General features: G+C 38.1%; 3 protein-coding genes and 1 pseudogene across 4 annotated transcripts; 3 read left to right on the top strand and 1 right to left on the bottom strand.

Moving 5' to 3' along the window:
- Nucleotides 1-1,527: 1,527 nt before the first annotated feature.
- On the top strand, nt 1,528-3,737 carry LOC101313002 (regulator of ribonuclease-like protein 3-like). Its single transcript, XM_004294820.1, has 2 exons — nt 1,528-1,967; nt 3,100-3,737. The coding sequence occupies exons 1-2, from the start codon at nt 1,738-1,740 to the stop codon at nt 3,605-3,607; spliced, it is 738 nt and encodes a 245-aa protein (XP_004294868.1). The 5' UTR covers nt 1,528-1,737; the 3' UTR covers nt 3,608-3,737.
- A 2,605-nt stretch (nt 3,738-6,342) lies between these two features.
- LOC101310977 lies at nt 6,343-10,197 on the top strand (annotated as a pseudogene). Its single transcript, XR_184388.1, has 3 exons — nt 6,343-6,762; nt 7,656-7,681; nt 9,766-10,197. The product of XR_184388.1 is annotated as an uncharacterized LOC101310977 (transcript).
- A 2,598-nt stretch (nt 10,198-12,795) lies between these two features.
- On the top strand, nt 12,796-15,261 carry LOC101312709 (F-box protein At-B-like). Its single transcript, XM_004294819.1, has 4 exons — nt 12,796-13,021; nt 13,104-13,309; nt 13,386-13,476; nt 13,679-15,261. Exons 1-4 carry the CDS (start codon nt 12,818-12,820, stop codon nt 15,062-15,064), a joined length of 1,887 nt encoding a protein of 628 aa, XP_004294867.1. The 5' UTR covers nt 12,796-12,817; the 3' UTR covers nt 15,065-15,261.
- Nucleotides 15,262-15,535: 274 nt separating this feature from the next.
- On the bottom strand, nt 15,536-18,925 carry LOC101312424 (COP9 signalosome complex subunit 6a-like). Its single transcript, XM_004294818.1, has 9 exons — nt 18,516-18,925; nt 18,335-18,423; nt 18,100-18,193; nt 17,623-17,684; nt 17,449-17,527; nt 17,236-17,328; nt 16,707-16,807; nt 16,299-16,354; nt 15,536-15,877 (listed from the first exon to the last, which is right to left on the bottom strand). The coding sequence occupies exons 1-9, from the start codon at nt 18,847-18,849 to the stop codon at nt 15,790-15,792; spliced, it is 996 nt and encodes a 331-aa protein (XP_004294866.1). The 5' UTR covers nt 18,850-18,925; the 3' UTR covers nt 15,536-15,789.
- Between the last annotated feature and the right edge of the window lie 556 nt (nt 18,926-19,481).

Here is a 19,481-nt window from a genome sequence, read left to right as displayed (position 1 = left end):
ATAAATATTATCATTTCTCTCTTAAGCACGAACTGTTTTGACAGATTGATGTATAAGTTTTTGGTTTTCATACACATCCTCCCTCAAATTACTGAGCAATTTCACGTTCTTTTTTCTGTTCTGTATATTGTATCAGTTATGACTAAATGTTGGGTCAATAAAACAGACTCAACCTCAACTACAGAATTACTTGGTTTCTGTTTACATGAGGGAAAGTTGATGATCTTCTTCTCAAAGGGAATGAAATGATACAGAAGAATTTACATATATTTGATTACGCAAAGTACGTGTGGTTATTGAGCTTGAAACAAATGATCAACAAGTCCAAATTCGCTTTGAATTGTGCATTACAAGGAGTCCTAACAATTTGTTGACTGGACTCGTTAGGTCTTTCTAATTAGTCTCGACTTTGAATTGGTGATTGAGTTGACTGTAGACTCTTGACTTTTGTTTATGATGACACTTGTAGTTGATTCTACACGTTCAACATGCTTTGATCTTTGCCTCTTACACTAGATGTGCTTCAGAAAACGAGGAGGGTTAAAATGCACTACTTTGATGTTTGGGTACTCAAGTGGAATAATGGTATATTTGATTTTGATTGTGAAAAACAACCTCCCTCAATTAAGCAATGCCACGATTTTGATTGATTTTGAATTTATAACACAAAAATGTTTGGTCTGTAAAACACACCACCCTCAATTACATAATTACTTCGTGGAGCAACTTCATTCAAATGCATTACATCAATACATCACATATTACTGATATTAGAAGACGCCAATTACATGTCGTGGTTGAGCTTAACACACATGATCAACACGTCAATGTCAAGATCATCGTTCTTAAATTGCTTCAACAACTGTATTACAAGGAATTCTAACAATCTTACTGGACTCATTAGCTCTTGTTGATCAGTCTTCACCTTGAATTTCTGACTGAGTTAACTATAGTCTATAGACTGTTGACTCCTAACATGCTTTGCTTATTGACTCAAATGCAGTAATATATGCTGCATTTGGCTTTCATTTCTTTTGCTAAAACAAAACGATGAGCGTTGAATTGCGATACTGTGATGTTTTGGTACCCAAGTGGAATTATGGTATACTTGAAGGGAGCAAAGTGAGAAAAATTACGATAAATTAAGGAGACATAAGTCACATAACAGAACAACGGAAGGTGACGACATTTGGCGCGTGTTACCAATTATGGATATGTCAGGGCACAAACTTCAACCAGAGAATCAGCCGTCAATGCTTTTTGTACTTATTAATGGAACAAAGACTTGTTAGAACTGAGATAGAGGAAGAAAAAGACCACCCACCTCATCTCAATTGATGCTTGAAGATTAAGGCAAGCTCTCCACTGGAATATAACTTCATTCTCTACTGGGTAAGCTTCAATTACTTGTTTTCAGCTTTGATTTTGGTCTTTAGTTTTTTTTCCAATGAGTTTCTGGGAATATGTTGAATGCTAATACCATGTGTGAAAGTTGGCATCTTTGTCTCTCTATCATCTTTGTCATTATATGCTTCTAAATTGAATGAAATTAGTCAACCCAGGATGGAATCTTATCCTATTGTAATCTTGAAGCGCCCGTAGCTTCAAAGCAGTCCTCTGTTTAAGGATGTGAATGTGATTCAAATGTCTACTTGATGGAGTGAATTTCAGTCAATCTTGCAACCTTTGTAAGCTTAGGTTGTGTTTGGGTGAGTTAGAGAGATAGCAGGACTAGCCATGGCACTGAGCTCTCTCCGCCTCCTCCGAACAATAAGCTCTCCACCCTTAACACTGTGCTTCCTATCCTCTATTCCAGTTCCCCAGCACCAGTATCATTTACAGAATCCTGGACCCTTTATTCAATCTCGGCCTTTCGATTCTTTGTATGGTAAAAAGGGTGGGATTAGAAGCAGTGGTTCTTTGTCATGGATTTTCCGAGAGGCCCAAAGCCTTGGCCTAAGGAGATGGTGAGAACTTATGAGGAAATTGTGGTCAAAGCCTAAAATGCTTTGCTCTGATAATATGTTTGGTTGGAGTAGAAACAGAATTAGGAATTTGGCTTAATTTCAAGTGCTTGTACATCTAGATTGTGATCTGTTATGTTTATCAGCAGGATACTTGTGATGTTTGATTCTAAGCAAACAAGTCTATGGTATGAAATTTACTAATCATTCCTGAAAACAGGTTCAATGCATCAACTGAGGTACAATCTTATTAAGTATCCCAAAGAAAGTTGCTTACACCTTTCTGAGTTTGTGAGACAGATAACAATAGTGCAGCTTGCTCAACTGCTTAGGAAGATGGATGAAGGAGATTATAAGTTTTCTGTAGTTGTTTATAACATGATCGTTGACACTCTACGTAAGGATACACTAGGAAACTTGCAGATTCACCAAAATTAGTTATCTTTTAGGTAGTTTCATCATTCTGAGCTCCCATCACATTGAAATTTTCAGGCACCTTGAAGTTCTTCATCCTAAAATTCCTGAAAGATTCTATAATATTCTGCTCCTCATTTGAAATTTTTGGAATTCAGGAACAATTGAACTTGGCCTGATTGGCTTTGTCTAGAGTCCTGTAAATTTGGACCTCTGCACGTGTCTGTATCACTTTCTCATAGTGTTTCTTGTTCCAATCATGGATGCTGCTCTTATATAGTTGCAAGTAGATATGCTTGAAGAACTTGGTCCTCTGTGTCTCTCTTCAGATCAAGAAACAAAAGAAAAGGCACACAAAGATGCATGAACTTTGATTTATAATGTAGGACATGAATTATCTTGGTGTTTATTGAACATAATCTCTGTTCTCTGATATGGTTCTAATTTTCTGTACTGGTATATCTCTCAACTTCCATGGTTTTGGAGTAGATATTGAATTCAGATTATAAGGAAAATAAGTTGAACTCATGCTACTTTCCTTCATTCAACCTTTTTAGTATTATATATGGTGCTGTATTTGTGAGTACACTATGGTTCTCTAAGCCCATCTTCATTCTCAATAGTGTACTAGATACTGTCTTAAATGCCTGCTGAGGTTCAATCCTTAGGCAGATTGCATTTGTGGCATTGCATTTTAATGATCTAAAAAATGTATATGCAGGAGAAATATGGCTTTCTTAGCAACTGCTGAAGTTTGTGACACAAATACAGCCCTTTTGGGAAGTGGAGACTTGCGCGTCCTGCCACCAATGTTCCAGATGTATGGACAATGTCGAGCATTCTCAGGCCCCATTTCCACTATTAAAGTTTTTGAGGACAATGTACTGGTTAGGGAGCTTCTTGAAACCAGAGGCGAGGGAAGAGTATTGGTCATTGATGGTGGAGGAAGCATGAGATGTGCTCTGGTTGGAGGGAATATGGGACAGTTGGCTCAAAACATGGGATGGGCTGGTATTGTGGTAAATGGCTGCATTAGAGATGTAGATGAGATCAATGGATGTGATATTGGGGTTAGGGCCTTGGCATCTCATCCCATGAAGTCAAACAAAAGAGGCCATGGCGATAAGCATGTTCCAATCAACATTGCAGGAACCTTGATCCGCGAAGGGGAATGGTTGTATGCTGATAGTGATGGCATCCTTGTCTCAACATCTGAATTGTCTATTTGAATCAGCATTGTAAGTTGATCTTTTAAGTTCTCCTACCAATAAGAGGATTGAGTTTCGAAGACAATTGTACTTGAAGGCTGTAATTTTGCTAATTTTGTTAGCATATAAAATTGCATTATTAATTTCCCTTATGCCTTTGTGTTATTGCTCTTTTTTTTTTCTGATGCCAAGTATATAATATTATAGAATCATTACTTGAAGTTTGATACTGCAATAGGAGGGTTTTCGGTAGAAACAACAAGCAGCCTGCGAAATGATTTTCCATGTGGGACTTATTTTTCCCTGATGGTGTAATCCTGCACCTCCAAATCCCTGAAATTTGTACAGGATGGTTCAAACTCTGCCATGGTGGCCAAGATACTTATTTGGATCATGATCAGCAAGAACAAGGATTTATGAATATCCATCAAAAGGGCACCATATATAAACCTTACTGGCATGGGATCAGATGATTGGTCTTCTATTTTGTTTTCACAGAATATTAGAATCATGTCCCATTTTCTACAAGGATTAAGCAATTGGAATGTGAAAATCATCACTTTTTAAGCAAAATCATACTATCATAGCCATGGTACACGCCACGGGCCAATGTTGGTGTCAGACTAACCTGTGACTCTGTCAGTGTTAGAACATTAAATCCAGAAATGATTCAGGCCAATAGTGGCCAGAGTGTATCAGATCAGTTTCATTTTTCTCCTTGATCGATCGAGTTGTACATCAAGTTATTGTCCTAGACGTTTCAGTCCAGCTTCGTCCAATTTCCTTGCTTATGGGCATACTAATAATAAAGTTGCTTGAAGAAGAAGAAGGAAAAGACATTCCAGCATTACTGTTGAAATCAAACGCACGCCATCTAAATTATCACATACTTGCATGAACTCGGTCATGTAACCTTCTTTCTGATTCTGTGTGCATGAGATCGATAATCATCAAATCAGTTGGTGTTTTAGTTCACTTTCTCCCATTTAATTGGCTTTGTTACTTCGTTGCTGGATGATTGATCACAATATGCACAGTCTGAAGTTCATAAAAAAAAAATTAAAATTAAGGAGCAGCTAATTAACTAACTTTATGTTCCTAATAATCTAGGTTCATACAAAAATTTCACTTGTTTCCTAAGGCTCAAATCAAAGCCACCGTTTTCCAACATGAGATTACTTATTAGGATTTGATAAGTTAGCCTCAACTACGTACCCCCTTGTTCTACAGATAGTTGAAGGGAGATAGTTGTCGGGCCTACTTCGACATCACCAGCGCTTCGTTTATGACTGTTCAAAATGTTTAGGCAGCAAGAAATTACTGATGGACACGACAATTACCAGCACAAATTATCAGAAGCTAATGAGAAAAACCATCTAAAGTAACCATGTACATGTGCAGCATCTGCAGCACATGGAATGCATGCCATGTCAAAACAACCACAAACAAAGGACGAACACTGGTTCCTCCGAGCTAATTAGGCCATGATGATACAAGGCGTGAATGGTTTGGTTGAACAAGGCATGCAGGTATGTATCTAGCTCAAGGGTACGTGGTATACTGATCAATCATATATGGTTACTTAATTGGTTAGCCAGATCAAGAACTGTCAGATACTTCAAACAAACCTAAAAGACCTTCCGATCTTCAAATTATCCTAAATGAGATCGAGGGCAAAGCAATTTTTCACAGTTATAGCAGACCCTTTTTTTTTTTCCTTTCCCAACAATAGAAGAAAATGCTTAAATTAATATGTTTTAATTTAGGCTTAGCCGCAATTAATTAACCTGTAATTAACCCGTAACAAGTGTCTTCTTCTCATTGGACCTCCTTCACAGCCAATAATATTCATCGTCACCGGAGCAGGTGTTTCAATCCGATTGGATCGTGAAGGTTCAACAAATAAGATTAGCTTGTTTCCCAAATGAGCCATCATATTGAACTCCTATATAAAGGGGCTTAATTCGTAGATGAAATTCACACCAGTTGCATCCAATTTAGAGAAGAAAGGTCTCAAGAGCTCTCTCTTCTTCGTTTCGAGGGCAAGCATCGTAACAAAGCAAAGGTTAGTATACTTATTTGATTCACGGAAACATGTCCAGTCCTAAATTTGGTTGTTTGGCCGTGAAGCTCTAAATCACTATATCTTCTCCTACGTGCATATGTAAAGGTTTGAAAGGAAATGTAAACTTATAAAACTGATCGATAACCGCATTTGCCCTAGTTTGCGACTTGCGAGGCATATATACCTTAATTTCTTACTTTACACATGCTGTTATTGATTCTCGAATTCTACAAGCACAGTTACATCTTTCATGATGCATATTCATTTCATGATTTTGTTTCAGAGTCTTGTTTATGGATATATCGTTGTTGTGCGCATCTTTTCTTCTTCTTGTTCTGCTCTTCTGAAGAATTCATGTTGTATTTTGTATATATATTATAAACTCATTAAGAAAATATTAACTTCAATTCTGATAAATAAGATCGATAAAAGGCTAATGATCGAGGGAGAGATCGATATACAGTACGTAGGTTCTGCTGGAAATATATATTGATCATCATGACAAACTTCTCTTACTTCATATACCATTTCCATCAAATCCTTAAACAGTTAAATAATATTTGATTAGGTTTCTGATTCCTAAAGCTAGGTTAATTATCATGTTCTAGTTTGCTTTTATTTGATTCTCTATTAGTACCTCCAACATAGAAGTTTAATGTGATCGATAAACAGTTCCCTCATCAAATTTAACAGATTGCAAACTAAGAGTAAGAGATGGCTCGTACCAAGCAAACTGCGCGCAAGTCAACTGGAGGGAAAGCTCCAAGGAAGAGTCTGGCCACCAAGATTGCTTATAAGTCTGCCCCTACCGCTGGAGGTGTGAAAAAGCCACACAGATTCCGCCCTGGTACTGTTGCTCTTCGTGAAATCCGCAAGTACCAGAAAAGTACTGATCTCCTGATCAGGAAGCTGCCATTCCAGAGGCTTGTTCGTGAAACTGCACAGAACTACAAGAGTGACCTGCGTTTTAATAGTCATGCGATACTGGCATTGCAGGAGGCTTCTGAGGCTTACCTTGTGGGTCTTTTCGAGGACACCAATCTCTGTGCTATCCATGCAAAGAGAGTTACAATCATGTCGAAAGATATGCAGCTGGCTCGGAGGATCAGGGGTGATCTGCCTTAATAGCATGCTGTACGTGCTTCCTCTGAGTGCATAGGATAGCGGAAGATGATCAGTGTTTCGTTTAATTTTTCTTTCTGAAGTCAAGGGATTTGGTACTAGCTAGTTCATTTGGGATTCGGTATTAGTTTTCATTTATATTTTCTACTTTAGTAGAACCAACGACTCTACTAGTTGAATAAATATTTTCTATTTTCGTTTGGGAATAATTGTTCGTCTCGACTTTTTTTTAACGTTAATTTTGTTTCATAGTATTTTGGTAAAAAGCACTCTTTCATAAATATAAAGCCAATGTGAATTTGTGAAAGAACAAAAGTACGGGTCGATCTCACCATCCCTATAAACGTTCGTCTTGTATAGTTTCTCCCCTACAAACCTTTTCAGTCATGAACTACATGCCAAGTAGACTATATATTCACAATCCCATCCTTGCATCTCCAAATATATATGTTTGGTTGGAGAGAAAATTTGGGGGAACGGAGTATTTGGAATAGAAACATTTATTAGGATTTTAGCTAAATTTGAAATGCTTATACATCTTATCTGTGTGAGTAGGATACTATTGACTCTATGGTATGAACTTAAAGTTTGGCAGTCTTTTGTAAGGACCATACACCAGTCGTTGATGCCGGATCAGTTCTCAGAAATGATTAGTACTAGTAGAGAGGACATGAATTATTTTGGTTTTCATGGAACGTATTTTCTGTTGTCTGATATGGTTCTGATTTTCTGTACTGGAACGTTATTAGTGTATCTCTCAACATTCACCATCGTTTTGTAGTAGAACTGAATTCAGATAATAATGAAGACAAGTTGAAGTCATGTTGTTTTTTCCTTCATTCATTTTTGTAGTATTATGTTAACTTGATAAGTTTACAACAGTTTTATGTAGGGGCGGAGCCAAAAATGTAAGTCTAGGGGGGCCGAGATATAAATACGAAAAAAAGTATATAAAATTTTAAATTGTTTGTTAAAATTATGTGTTAATTAAAATTGAACTTATTGTTTTTGTTGATGTATAGTTTCATTTGTGTATATGTAAATGATTATATATTAAAAGTTTACATGTATGTAAAATGATTAATTAATATATAACTAATCGATTATGATGATGAATATGGCAAGATGCAAAGAGGAAGCAAATTATATAGTCAAAAATATCAAACTAGTCATTATTACGTGACATATTATTACATGGAAAAGGGGCCAGATCATTACAATTATATATAATTGTAACCATTTAGTCCTACAATAGTGGTGGAAATTGACCATCTTCACAAGGTTTGGGGGGTGCCATAGTGTGGCTCCGCCAGTGGTTTTATGCATATAACGCTGGTGTCTCAAATGCCTACTGAGGTTAACAGTGTACTACAGTTTTATGCATAATGCTAGCTAGATACTGTCTCAAATGTACAATGAGTTTATTCCTCAGGCTGTTTGCATTTGTGGCATTGCATTTTAATGATATATAGACTATAAATTCAGAAGAAATATGGCTATAATTTCTTAGCAACTGCATGAAGTTGTGATACAAATACAGCCCTTTTGAGAAGTGGACTTGTGCGTTCTGCCACGGTACCGTCGGTACGTGCCACCAATATTACAGATGAATGGACGATGTCGAGCATTCTCAGGCCCCTTCTCCATTACTAAGGGTTTTTTTGAGGACAATGTATTGCTTTGGAAGCTTCTTGAAACCAGCAGAATGGTTGTATGCTGATAGTGAATTAGTGATGGCATCCTTATCTCAACATCTGAATTGTCTATTTGAATCAGCATTGTAAGTTAACCTGATAAATTCTCCTACCAATAATTAAGAGGATTGAGTTTCGAAGAAAATTTTACTTGATCATGCATGAAGGCTGTAGTTTTGCTCATGTTGTTAGCGTATGAAATTGCATTGTTACATTCCCTTGTGCCTTCGTTATTGCTCCTTTTTCCTGATACCAAGTATATGATATTGTAGAAGTACTATTACATGCATGGAGTTTGATAATGCCGATATCGGTAATGCATTAATTACTGCAATAGGGGAGTGTTTTCTGTGTACAACAAGCCTTGCGAAATGATTTTGCATGTGGGACTTGTTTTTCCCTGATGGTCTAATTTTGCACCTCCAAATCCCTGAAATTTTTAACAGGATGGTTCAAAGATCAAACTCTGCCGAGTGAGCGCGACATAATGTACGTACCAAGTTCTAAAAATAACACAAAACTAACAATTTTACGAATGACTGGTTTAAGGTTCATCATCTCGATCATCCTTCTACATGGTTGGGGACTACTCAAGATTAAACCGCAAAAGAAAATCTGCCTCTCATAAATCACATATTGTTGAGGATAATTAACCTGGCAATGCATAGAAGCCTGGTTTAGCATTGCCTGCAACCAGAATTGATGAGTACCAATCGAGATATATAAAGCCCTCCCATTGTTTTGCTTCATCATTGCCTGCAAACAGAATTGAATCCAACAATTTGTGCAGCGACTACATATGATCAAGCTCCGGTGTAAAGTCAATAATATTAGATTTCCATTTATAATAACGCCATGCAAAGACCGCTTGAAGGATTGCCTCCATGGTCTTTGCCTCTATATCAGAGCTTATTAGTGGTATCGATAATAAGCGAAGGCATCATCGACATTGCATTTTAGCCACTGAGAATTTTATTTGGGAATTCAACACTTGCAAACCTAAGCACTATTCAGCAATTCTTCTTAGTTTTCGTTTGGCTAAATTGCTATTCAAGCGAGTTCCTAGCTATCAGAAACTTGTTCCCTAGTGTGACTAGGTTTCCGAATCCTTATTTGATAAGGTCTTCGATTCCAACATGGGTTACAGTTTCATGTTCTAGCTTTTGCTATATTCTCTCTATAAATACCCCCGTCATGGAGACAAGCATGTATTGGACATCAAGAAGTTATTGTGAAGAAGCTAGCTGCGCGCTCGTAACTGAAAGGTTCAACAGTTCATCACTCATCAGATTCAACAGGTTCCAAAGAGGAAGATCTAGATGGCTCGTACTAAGCAAACTGCTCGCAAGTCAACCGGAGGAAAGGCTCCAAGGAAGAGTCTGGCCACCAAGATTGCTTATAAGTCTGCTCCTACGTCTGGAGGTGTGAAGAAGCCACACAGATTCCGCCCTGGTACTGTTGCTCTTCGCGAAATCCGCAAGTACCAAAAAAGCACTGATCTCCTGATCAGAAAGCTGCCATTCCAGAGGCTTGTTCGAGAAATTGCCCAAGAATACAAGAGTGATCTACGTTTTAATAGCCATGCGGTGTTTGCATTGCAGGAGTCTGCTGAGGCTTACCTTGTGGGTCTTTTCGAGGACACCAATCTCTGCGCTATCCACGCAAGGCGAGTTACCATCATGCCGAAAGATATGCAGCTGGCTAGGAGGATCAGGGGTGAGCGTTCTTAGCTGAATGTGAATGCATGAGATTGAAGACGAGCAGCAGTACTGTTTCCATGTTTAGTTTGGTTTGTGTTTTTCTTTTGTCAGTAACGTTTTTTTGATGTTGTAGCAACTTTGGCACTAAATTCCAAAAAAAAAAAAACTTTGGTACTAGCTGTAATGAAACATTCAAGTAACCGAATCTAGTTGAATATGTAATGGAATAATATTATTGATCTCTTCGAACTTTACAAGCTTGTTGAATTAGTATTTCGTTTCAAACAACTGTGTATCGATCAATTTACAAATGCACAAACAAGCAGAATATAAGAGGATATGATAGTCATCAGTTAACTAATGATCATATACAATGGTAAATAATGAAAATATGTTGGTTTAATTTTTAGGTCGGAATGAAGTGATGAACTTTGCTCTTATGATCAGATTGCATCAGCTTACTTAATAATCTTCTTCTTCCTCTTTCTCTAGTCTTCAACCTGCCTAGGTATAGCGCTCTTGTAAATGAATGTTTTAATTTGCTCAACCTAATTTCTAATCAATTCATTGTCTAGCTTGTATTTTTTAGAAAAGGATTTGGAACTCAGCCTACCTGGGAGGCTTAGCCCCACGCCCGATTCTATTTATTTCATTAATAAAAATAGTATTTTGCATCAGGGGGGACATAAAACCTATACCCCGAGCTACATAATTATTCATTGTCCTGAATAATAGCAGGAGTCTCTCCTAACCAAATATCATCAAGCAGTGGCGTAGCCACAATAGGGCCAAAGGGGTCAATTGACCCTTCTCAATTTTTTACCATGTTTCTCATTGGTTGAATTTTTTTACATCTTATTATACATATTATCATAACACTACATATTTGACCCCTATGACACAAAGACAAAGATAGAAATATAAGTCAATCTATATTTATTTTCTTAAAACACTGGACTCAAAAATAATAGATGTCTTATGTCAAACACTTACAAATCTACCTAAAAGGCTAAACCCTATCATGTATTTATTTTCTTTTCTTCATTTTTATTTTCAACTATCTTTTTCTTATTTTTCTGTTTTAATATTCCAAGACTACGTACATCGTCGTCGCATGTCAGCCTTCGTCTCTATTCCATTTCGGCATTTCCCATAATTTAGCATTAACTAAAATTGTTACTACCCATGCGAAATAAATTAAGATTATAGGACTAAGTTATATATGGGTTCAAATCTACTATAAATCTCAAGCCCTGTTTTCTTTGTTGTTGAAATTTTTTCAAATTCCTTCCCAAGAATAGCTCTAGAATGACTATTATGCCTAAGAAACCATTATCTAGAATTTTATGCGGTATATGAAAAGTTATCTAAAATTTGACCCTTTTGTAAAAAGTTTCTAGCTACGCCACTGTCATCAAGTACACCCAAGCTAGCAAGGTGCGCCAACCGATCGGTGACACCATATGCTTCTCTATAGATGTGACGAATTCTAAAAGATTGAAACGCCAACATATAAGCTTTACAATCTTTTAGGATTCAACCGACCTTAGATAGATCATCCTCCTGTTGATTGCTGCCCTTAGGCTAACTTGTATTTTGTATTAAGTTGATTGTCCAAATGGTTTCATGAATCATTATAATATGCGCTCGATCACCTCACAAAAGTATCTCAACGTCTTAATTATTTAATTTATTAGTTTTTGCATAATCATACATTGTGTATGATAAGAAAAACTCGAACACTGAATGGCACTCAAGCTTGGCAGCACACCTTACCTACCTCTGCTAGAATTTGGCTTCTCTATATGGATTTATGTTGTTTGGAATTGCTTGGATGATTTCTAACCATCGGATTGACCATCGGATTGAGTACAATCTAAGACCACCATGTCATCCTTACTCTATCTAATGGTTATAAGACATCCAAGTAATTCCAAACAACTTAAATCGAAGCAGAGAATCTGAATCCCCTCTGCTAAGACTACATTGTAGCTCGACTCTGTAGGACTCGGCTGTTACTGAGGGTTAACAAACTTTACCTCACGCTGTCACCAACAACATACCCTGTTTATTTTTCAACTGAGAGTGAAATCAAAACAAAAGCAACTAAAAAAAAAAGTAGAAAAGGGCCTTAGGACAATGCACCTGGAGTGTCTTGTTTGTCCTAGCCTCTTAGATACGTTGCGAGTTCCTGACTTTGTCAAATGGTCGCAACCTCCTAGTGGTAGGATGAAACAGTGAGTCGCCGAATATGATTTTGTGCGGCTACATAGTAGGAAAGCTGTATCTTTTGTTACGATGTTTGTCCATAGTACAGTTATCTTTCCGTTATGTCACTATTTTGTCAAAGCAAATAAAACACTCTTTGTTAATTGATGCATGTTAAAATGCATTAACTATTGTAATTTGAGGTTAAAGCACTATGTCCCCTTTTCTATTTTATAGTTTTATTAATCAAGGTTTAGCCGCACCGGCCCTTCTTATAAAAACCAAACAAAAAAAAAAAGGTAGAAAAGGTAGAATCATACATACGTAAACTTTTACGAGTATTATTTCCGCCTAGGCCAACTTATGTTCTAATTCTTTCTGACGTCACCTTCGCTCTGGTACATAAACAAACCAAGAGCCAAAACCAGAGCAGAGAGAAAAAATGGAACCGCAGAAGAAGAAGCAGCACCAAAAACAAGAACCGGCAATGGTGACCGGTCTGGAGACCTTACCCACCTGCGTGTTGGTTACCGCCATCCTCCCCAAGCTGGAAATCGAAACCCTCTGCTCTCTCGCTTGCGTCAGCACAGCAATGAACTCCTCAGTCTCCCAGGCCCTTCCCTCACTCTCCTCCCTCAATCTCGCCGTAAAAGTCTCAATCTTTTTCATCTCAGAAATTTTCTTTTGTGTTTGTTGTCATCTTTAATCGAAAACCCAAAAACTTGCAGGCGTTTTCTGGCAATGCCCAGATTCTGAGTGGCGTTGTTGGTCGCTGCAGAGGGGTTAGTAGCCTCACGCTCAACTGCCTGCGTCTGAACGACTCGTCGTTGCCGGGTTTTCTGGGCAAGAATCTCCAAGAACTGAACTTGCTGTGCTGCTCCTTGATGTCGTATCGAGTTTTTGCTTCAATTGGAGAGGCTTGCCCCAATCTCAGGTGCTCTATTTTTTTGTTTTTGTAATTAAAGATTGATACTTTGGGTTTTTGGTGTCATGTGTTTTGTTTTTTTCAGGGCGCTTGTGCTGGAATTGGTAGACCTGGAATCACCTGAAGCTTTTAAGACCAACCTGGACAAAATGCTTGACGGGTGTTTGTGCTTGGAGGTATTGTTTTTGTTATATTAATTTGATTGATGTCTGGAATTAATGTCAGGTTGGACTATGGTGTTGGTTAAGCTACATTTGACAAATGTTGATCTTGATTTTGGTCTTTTATTTATGTTAACCTTGTCTTGGAAAATATATAGCAACTGTTTGGATGGAAAAGGAATGAAAGGTTAACCTTGTTTCATCTGTGATCATGCAGTCTTTATCTATAAAGCTTCGGTGGAGAGGTGCAGGTGCTCATTTTGATCAGCCGTTTCTGTTCTTCCTGCCTAAAACTCTCAAAAGCATCAAGTTGCAGCCTGTGCATGAGGAAGGCATAATCCGTTTCACTAGTTTGAATGATGCATTCAGGAACTATTTGCCGAGAGCTATTGACAGCACCCCTGTTGGTAGATCCGCGTTTGGATTTGCATTGCAGCGCTTGTCACTTGTCTTAGATGTTATAACAGATCAGCTAATTGTTGTCATTGGCATTTGTGACAATTTGGTGGAGATAGATCTTGAAGACAGACCAGATCATGTACCGTTGCCAAACCATGACTTAACCAGTGTGGGGCTTATGAGTCTGGCCTCTAATTTTCGTTTGAAGACATTGTCTCTTGTAAGAGGTAGACAGCACTGCCAAGCCTCGTTTAAGGGAGTGGATGATATGGCCATGTTTGTTTTTTCTAAGTATTGCACCACTCTAGAATCAGTAAGACTTTATGGGTTCTCCAGAGTCAGTGACGCTGGCTATGCATCAGTCCTACAATCCTGTCCGAAACTGAAGAAATTTGAAGTGCGTAATGCCGAACTTTTGACAGACTTGACCTTTGTTGACCTTAGTCGGTTCTCATGTTCTCTTGTTGAGGTGAAATTGATAGCATGCTGTCTTATAACTAGTGAAACCGTGAATCAGCTCACCAGTTCTGGGGTGCTGGAGGTGCTTGACCTGTGTGGCTGTCGGAGCATAGCAGACTCCTGCCTCGTCTCCATTGCATCGCTTCATAGCTTAACCATGCTGAATCTTTCAGGAGCTGATATATCTGATTACGGCTTATCTGTTCTTGGGAAAGGGACTCCACCCATCACACATTTGTGTCTGAGAAACTGCAAGGGTGTGACTGATGAAGGAGTTATACTATTGTTTCTTGGAGGAGGCACAATAGGCAAAACACTATCATCCTTGGATTTAGGACACATACCAGGAATATCTGATAAAGCAGTATACACAATTGCTGTGGCTGGTACGGAGATCACAGAGTTGTGTCTTAGGTATTGCTCCTCTGTGACCGATTCATCCCTAGAAGCTTTGGCTACAAGGAAGCAGTGTCAAGATGATTGTAAACTATTTCGGAGGCTTGATCTTTTCAATTGCAAGGGTTTGTCTGCTGACTCATTTAGGTTGCTGAAGAGGCCTTTCTTCCATGGACTGCACTGGCTTGGTGTCGGGAATACTCGTCTGAATAGTAAAGGATGTCCAGCTCTCAGTGAAATTGGTGATGAAAAACCATGGCTGACAATATGTTTAGATGGCTGTGAAATGGGTTGTCATGATGGATGGCAATTCCATGATGGTAAGTGCGGTTACTTGAGCAGTTGGTAAGCACAGCTAGATATGTAATCAGTAATGTGCCATTGTATTCCTATAAAAACAAGAGAATAGTGAGCAATAGAACCATTGATGAGATAAAGATAGCAGCTTAGTCTGCAGTATCTGTAATGGTAAGCTTTGGTGTGAACAACCAACCATTTTAGTAGGAAAGATGTACAAACCCTTAAGGTGTTGACCATTTCGCGATCATAAGCTTCTTTACTTTGCATAATCAGACAGCTTTTACTTAAACCCAAAAAAAAAAAAAAAGTGAAAAATCTTCTCCTGTTTTAAAGGTTGCATTTCAGGGGCTTTTGGATGCAAGTAAAATTGTGGCCGGCCATCACTTTTATTAATTTTTCTACAGAAAATGTATCAAGCGCATTGTTCATACTTGATGTGTTACGTTTTCAACAAAATTAATTTGTTATTTAATGCTTATATCTTCTTGGACAGGATTCATCGAGAATGATCTGAAATTCTGAAACCAAGGAACTAGAGCTTGTATTTTACTTCAACCTCGCCCCTTTCCTGGCCACCGTAAATCATTATCCAAAATTGGGTGGGGGAGAAACAAAAGAGTGATGATGAACCTACGCAATTTATATTTCTTTTGGAACTGTTTAGGTCTCAACAATATAGCTAGCTGTCCACTCAAAATCTAAAACAGATTAACATCCGAAAAAGATATCCAAGGATCCCAGACTGTCCGATCTGTCAGATATGGGAAGTGGTCTTCAGAAGAAAGTAGTTCGTCCTCCTCCACCTCTTCGGCTATGCCTGTCGTAAGCAGTATTGAACTTGTCGACCAGCTCGTTCATTGTACTGGAAAAAAAATTAATTAACTAGTTAAGATATAGTACTAAGATTGGAAAACATGCATTTACAATACATCGTCTATACCTTGTTTCCTCTACACAAATACAAATCAAATTTAAGCAGAATTTAACACAACTGCTCTAGGAGAACAAACTAGCTAAGGCATCAGCTACAATTGAGAGGTAGTGACTTCCACCCTAGGTAGGTAAGCCAATTTTGTTCATGAATCAAACACTATGCCCCATGTCAACGCCAACTTTGCTTTTGGGTAGAATACAAAACTTAATATAGGTGTAATAATAAAAGCCGTTACCACACCATGCATGCAGTCCACATAAAAACAAGGCACTATTTAAGTATTTCTTTGCAGTAACTTCTTTACAGAACTGTAATGATGAACGTAAGAAGTTCGGAAGAATATACTTACCTTGAGCAGTTGGTAAGCACAGCTAGATATGTAACCAGCAATGTGTCATTGTATTCCTATAAAAAACAAGAGAAGAGTGAGCAATAGAACCATTGATGAGATAAAGATAGCAGCTTAGTCTGCAGCATCTGCAATGGTAAGCTTTGGTGTGAACCACCAACCATTTTAGTAGGAAAGATGTTCAAATCCTTTAGGTGTGAACCATTTTGCGATCATAAGCTTCTTTACTTGGCATACTCAGACAGCTTTTCTTAAACAAAAAAAAAGAGTGAAAAACCTTCTCCTGTTTTAAAGGTTGCATTTCAGGGGTCTTTTGGATGCAAACTATAGCATCCTAGCGTTCTCAATAACCTATAAATTACTCAAATAGTGAGTTTTGCAATTGAGAGTTTGAGACAAGCATCTCACCATCAAAAAGTCATCTTGAAATTTCCCTGATTCAACAGCTGGCAGCCTTCTCAGAAGACTTGATACTTGTCTTAGCAGTGAATTTTCACAGGGTATATCTCCTGCATTAAAAAAAAACAAATAAATGCTATAAATTCCAGACCTTTTGGTGTACATACACCCAACAATATATACTTCTTCATCAAACGTTTACACAAAAGCATAGAGTTGTACTTTCATGAAATGAATAGGGTGAAATGAGGAAGATAACACATGTCATGATAGAAAAGTATGGAAGTGGCTTTGGATATTCATACTACCCTCCTCATTCACATAAAAAGCGGAAGATGTATCTGAAGAGGGAGTTCTAATAATCACAAAAATTGTTTAGGCATCTATCCTAAGGTTGAGGAAGTTTTCACCTGTCTTGTGACTTTTGCATCTATTTATTTTGAATGTTCTGAGGTCTGTTGACTAGAGAAATTTTCTGTTTCTAACATAGAAATCTATTCCTAATGTTCCTCATCTTCTACTCAAAGCATGTACATACCTTTCTGCATAGCTTGAAGATAGTGATGAAGCACTCTAATTCTGCTATTGAGCATCTTGATGGCACTGTGGATTCCTGTAAGATGAGCAGCCACTGCAGACAACCGATTATTTATAAGTTTGTCATATACTATATGAAAAGCATACTCTTATACTCTTCAGTGAAATCCAAAAACAAGGGGCAAGAAAAAGCATAAGAGGGAGGGACACTCACATTGAGTTGCAGCTGAACCTCCATCAGATGGTTTAAGATGAGCAACATGATCAACTGAGATACGTTCAGCTTCCACCGTCTATGAGGCACACCCAAAATTTAGAGAAATTGTTTCAGTGACCCTGATTGATAATAACATAATTTTCAAGGTTGATAAGAACGAACATGTCCAACCTCAATTGTGTAGCTTGAACTGACAAATATTAGCTGTGGAACCCCATCAATGACATGCAGCTCTTTAGGTTGTAGCGTTACCACCCACAAAAGACCAATAAAATGTTAGACGCTAAACAGAAATCGATAATTCTAATAGTAACAAAGGATTTTCCAAGCCACACAAGTTCTCCCGAAACAAGACTAGAATGCAAAAGGAACTCAGAAAATCAAAGACCCTTCATTTACAAAAACATGAGACCGAAGAGAATTAATCTAGCTCAACTAAACACATAAAGCAAGCATTGTATTGCACAGACAAGAGAACCAAACACATGCATAATGCTTCTATGGATGTGAAATATTAAAGCTCATGCTCCACAGTCTCCACCTCAGGCATTAACAATATAACCAAAAAAAAAAAAATTGCCATACAATTAACTGCCACCAACACAAACTCATATACAGTCACATAATCAAGCAATGCAGGTCACATACCACTCTCGTAAATAGTGATCGGGAGGTCCTTCTGAGCAGGATTGATCACAGGGTTGAGGAGAACATAAACAGGGCTCTCATTGATATCCATCAACTGTAGCAAAACAAACACACACTCTTACTCATCGAAAAACTAACATATTCTTAAACATAAAAATCTGAATGAAAAACTTTGGCAATAGGTTTTCAAATTCGAGATGGTATAAACTAAAATTAAAGATGAACATAAGCTTACAGCTTTGTGAATAGTCATATCGGATTCCTGAGCATCAGACCCGGTCGAGTACCATCCCAGTATGTAAAAATTAGGGAAAACCTTCTTATCTGAACCACACACACACAAAAAAAAATCATAATCATCATTAGGTTATGAATTCACCGAAACCCTAGAAATCAAAGCGGTAATTGTAACTTACAGAGCTCCTGCTTCTTCTCGAGGAAGCCACGCTCGAGCGAGTGAGTCTCGGGATCGTAGAGGAGCTCGAAGCTGTTGAAGATCTCGACGGTGCGGCCTCGCTGGACGCCGATGACGCAGCCGAAAACTCGCGGGGACGGTGCGGCGGAGGACGAGGAAGACGACGCCGTTTCGACGGCGGCTTCGGAGCCGTTGGTGGTTGTTGTTGCCGTGGCGCTGTGGGAGGCGATGGGAGGGTTCATCTGAGACTTGACACGGGAGTAGTGGTCGGAGATGTTGACCATCACCAGAGGGTGGAGCTTGAAGGTGAGACCGCTGCTCGACGACTCCGCCATTCTCCGATTTGGGGTTTCAGGCTTTCTCTCTTCTGCTTTCTCTCTCGCTTTTCTCTGCACTCTCTGCTCTTCTCTCTTTTTCACTTGTGAGCAATTTTTATGATTTGTTTTATTTAATTACCGAGTTCCCGGGGGGGTAAACTGGGCCGAGTTAGCAACTCGGCAAGGAGGCCCACGATCATATTTTAACGACCCAAAATGAAAAATATGATACCATGATTTTGGTCACCTAAGTTGCATTTACATTTTAGTTTTCAAGGCCTTAGTTCTATTAACTGACCCTTATATATGGATCGCCCATTGAGAGTGTGAATGTCATTCATCTTGCAACGTATACATTTACATACCATATTTCGCTCGAAGCAAGTCAATGTACTATATAATGTATAATACAAGATAATACTTTTGTTTTGTTCCATATAGTACTTTAATGAAAAAAAAGTGATAATATAACATAAAAGTAACCTAAAGAAAAAAAAGTAACGTAACACAAAAAATAAAAAGTTTTAGTGCACGTCCAACCTGCCAAATTTTTTATATTTCACGTATCAAAGTCACCTTTCGTTTGTGAAGTATCACATACTATACACTTCATGGAAAGTCATGTAAGTGGTGTTTTTGTTAAAAAAAAC

The sequence above is a fragment of the Fragaria vesca genome, linkage group LG3 (genome assembly GCF_000184155.1).
Source record: "Fragaria vesca subsp. vesca linkage group LG3, FraVesHawaii_1.0, whole genome shotgun sequence".
In the NCBI taxonomy this organism is placed as follows: domain Eukaryota; kingdom Viridiplantae; phylum Streptophyta; class Magnoliopsida; order Rosales; family Rosaceae; genus Fragaria; species Fragaria vesca.
Note: the sequence above shows the minus strand (reverse complement) of the source record. Positions and strands in the feature narration are given on the sequence as shown.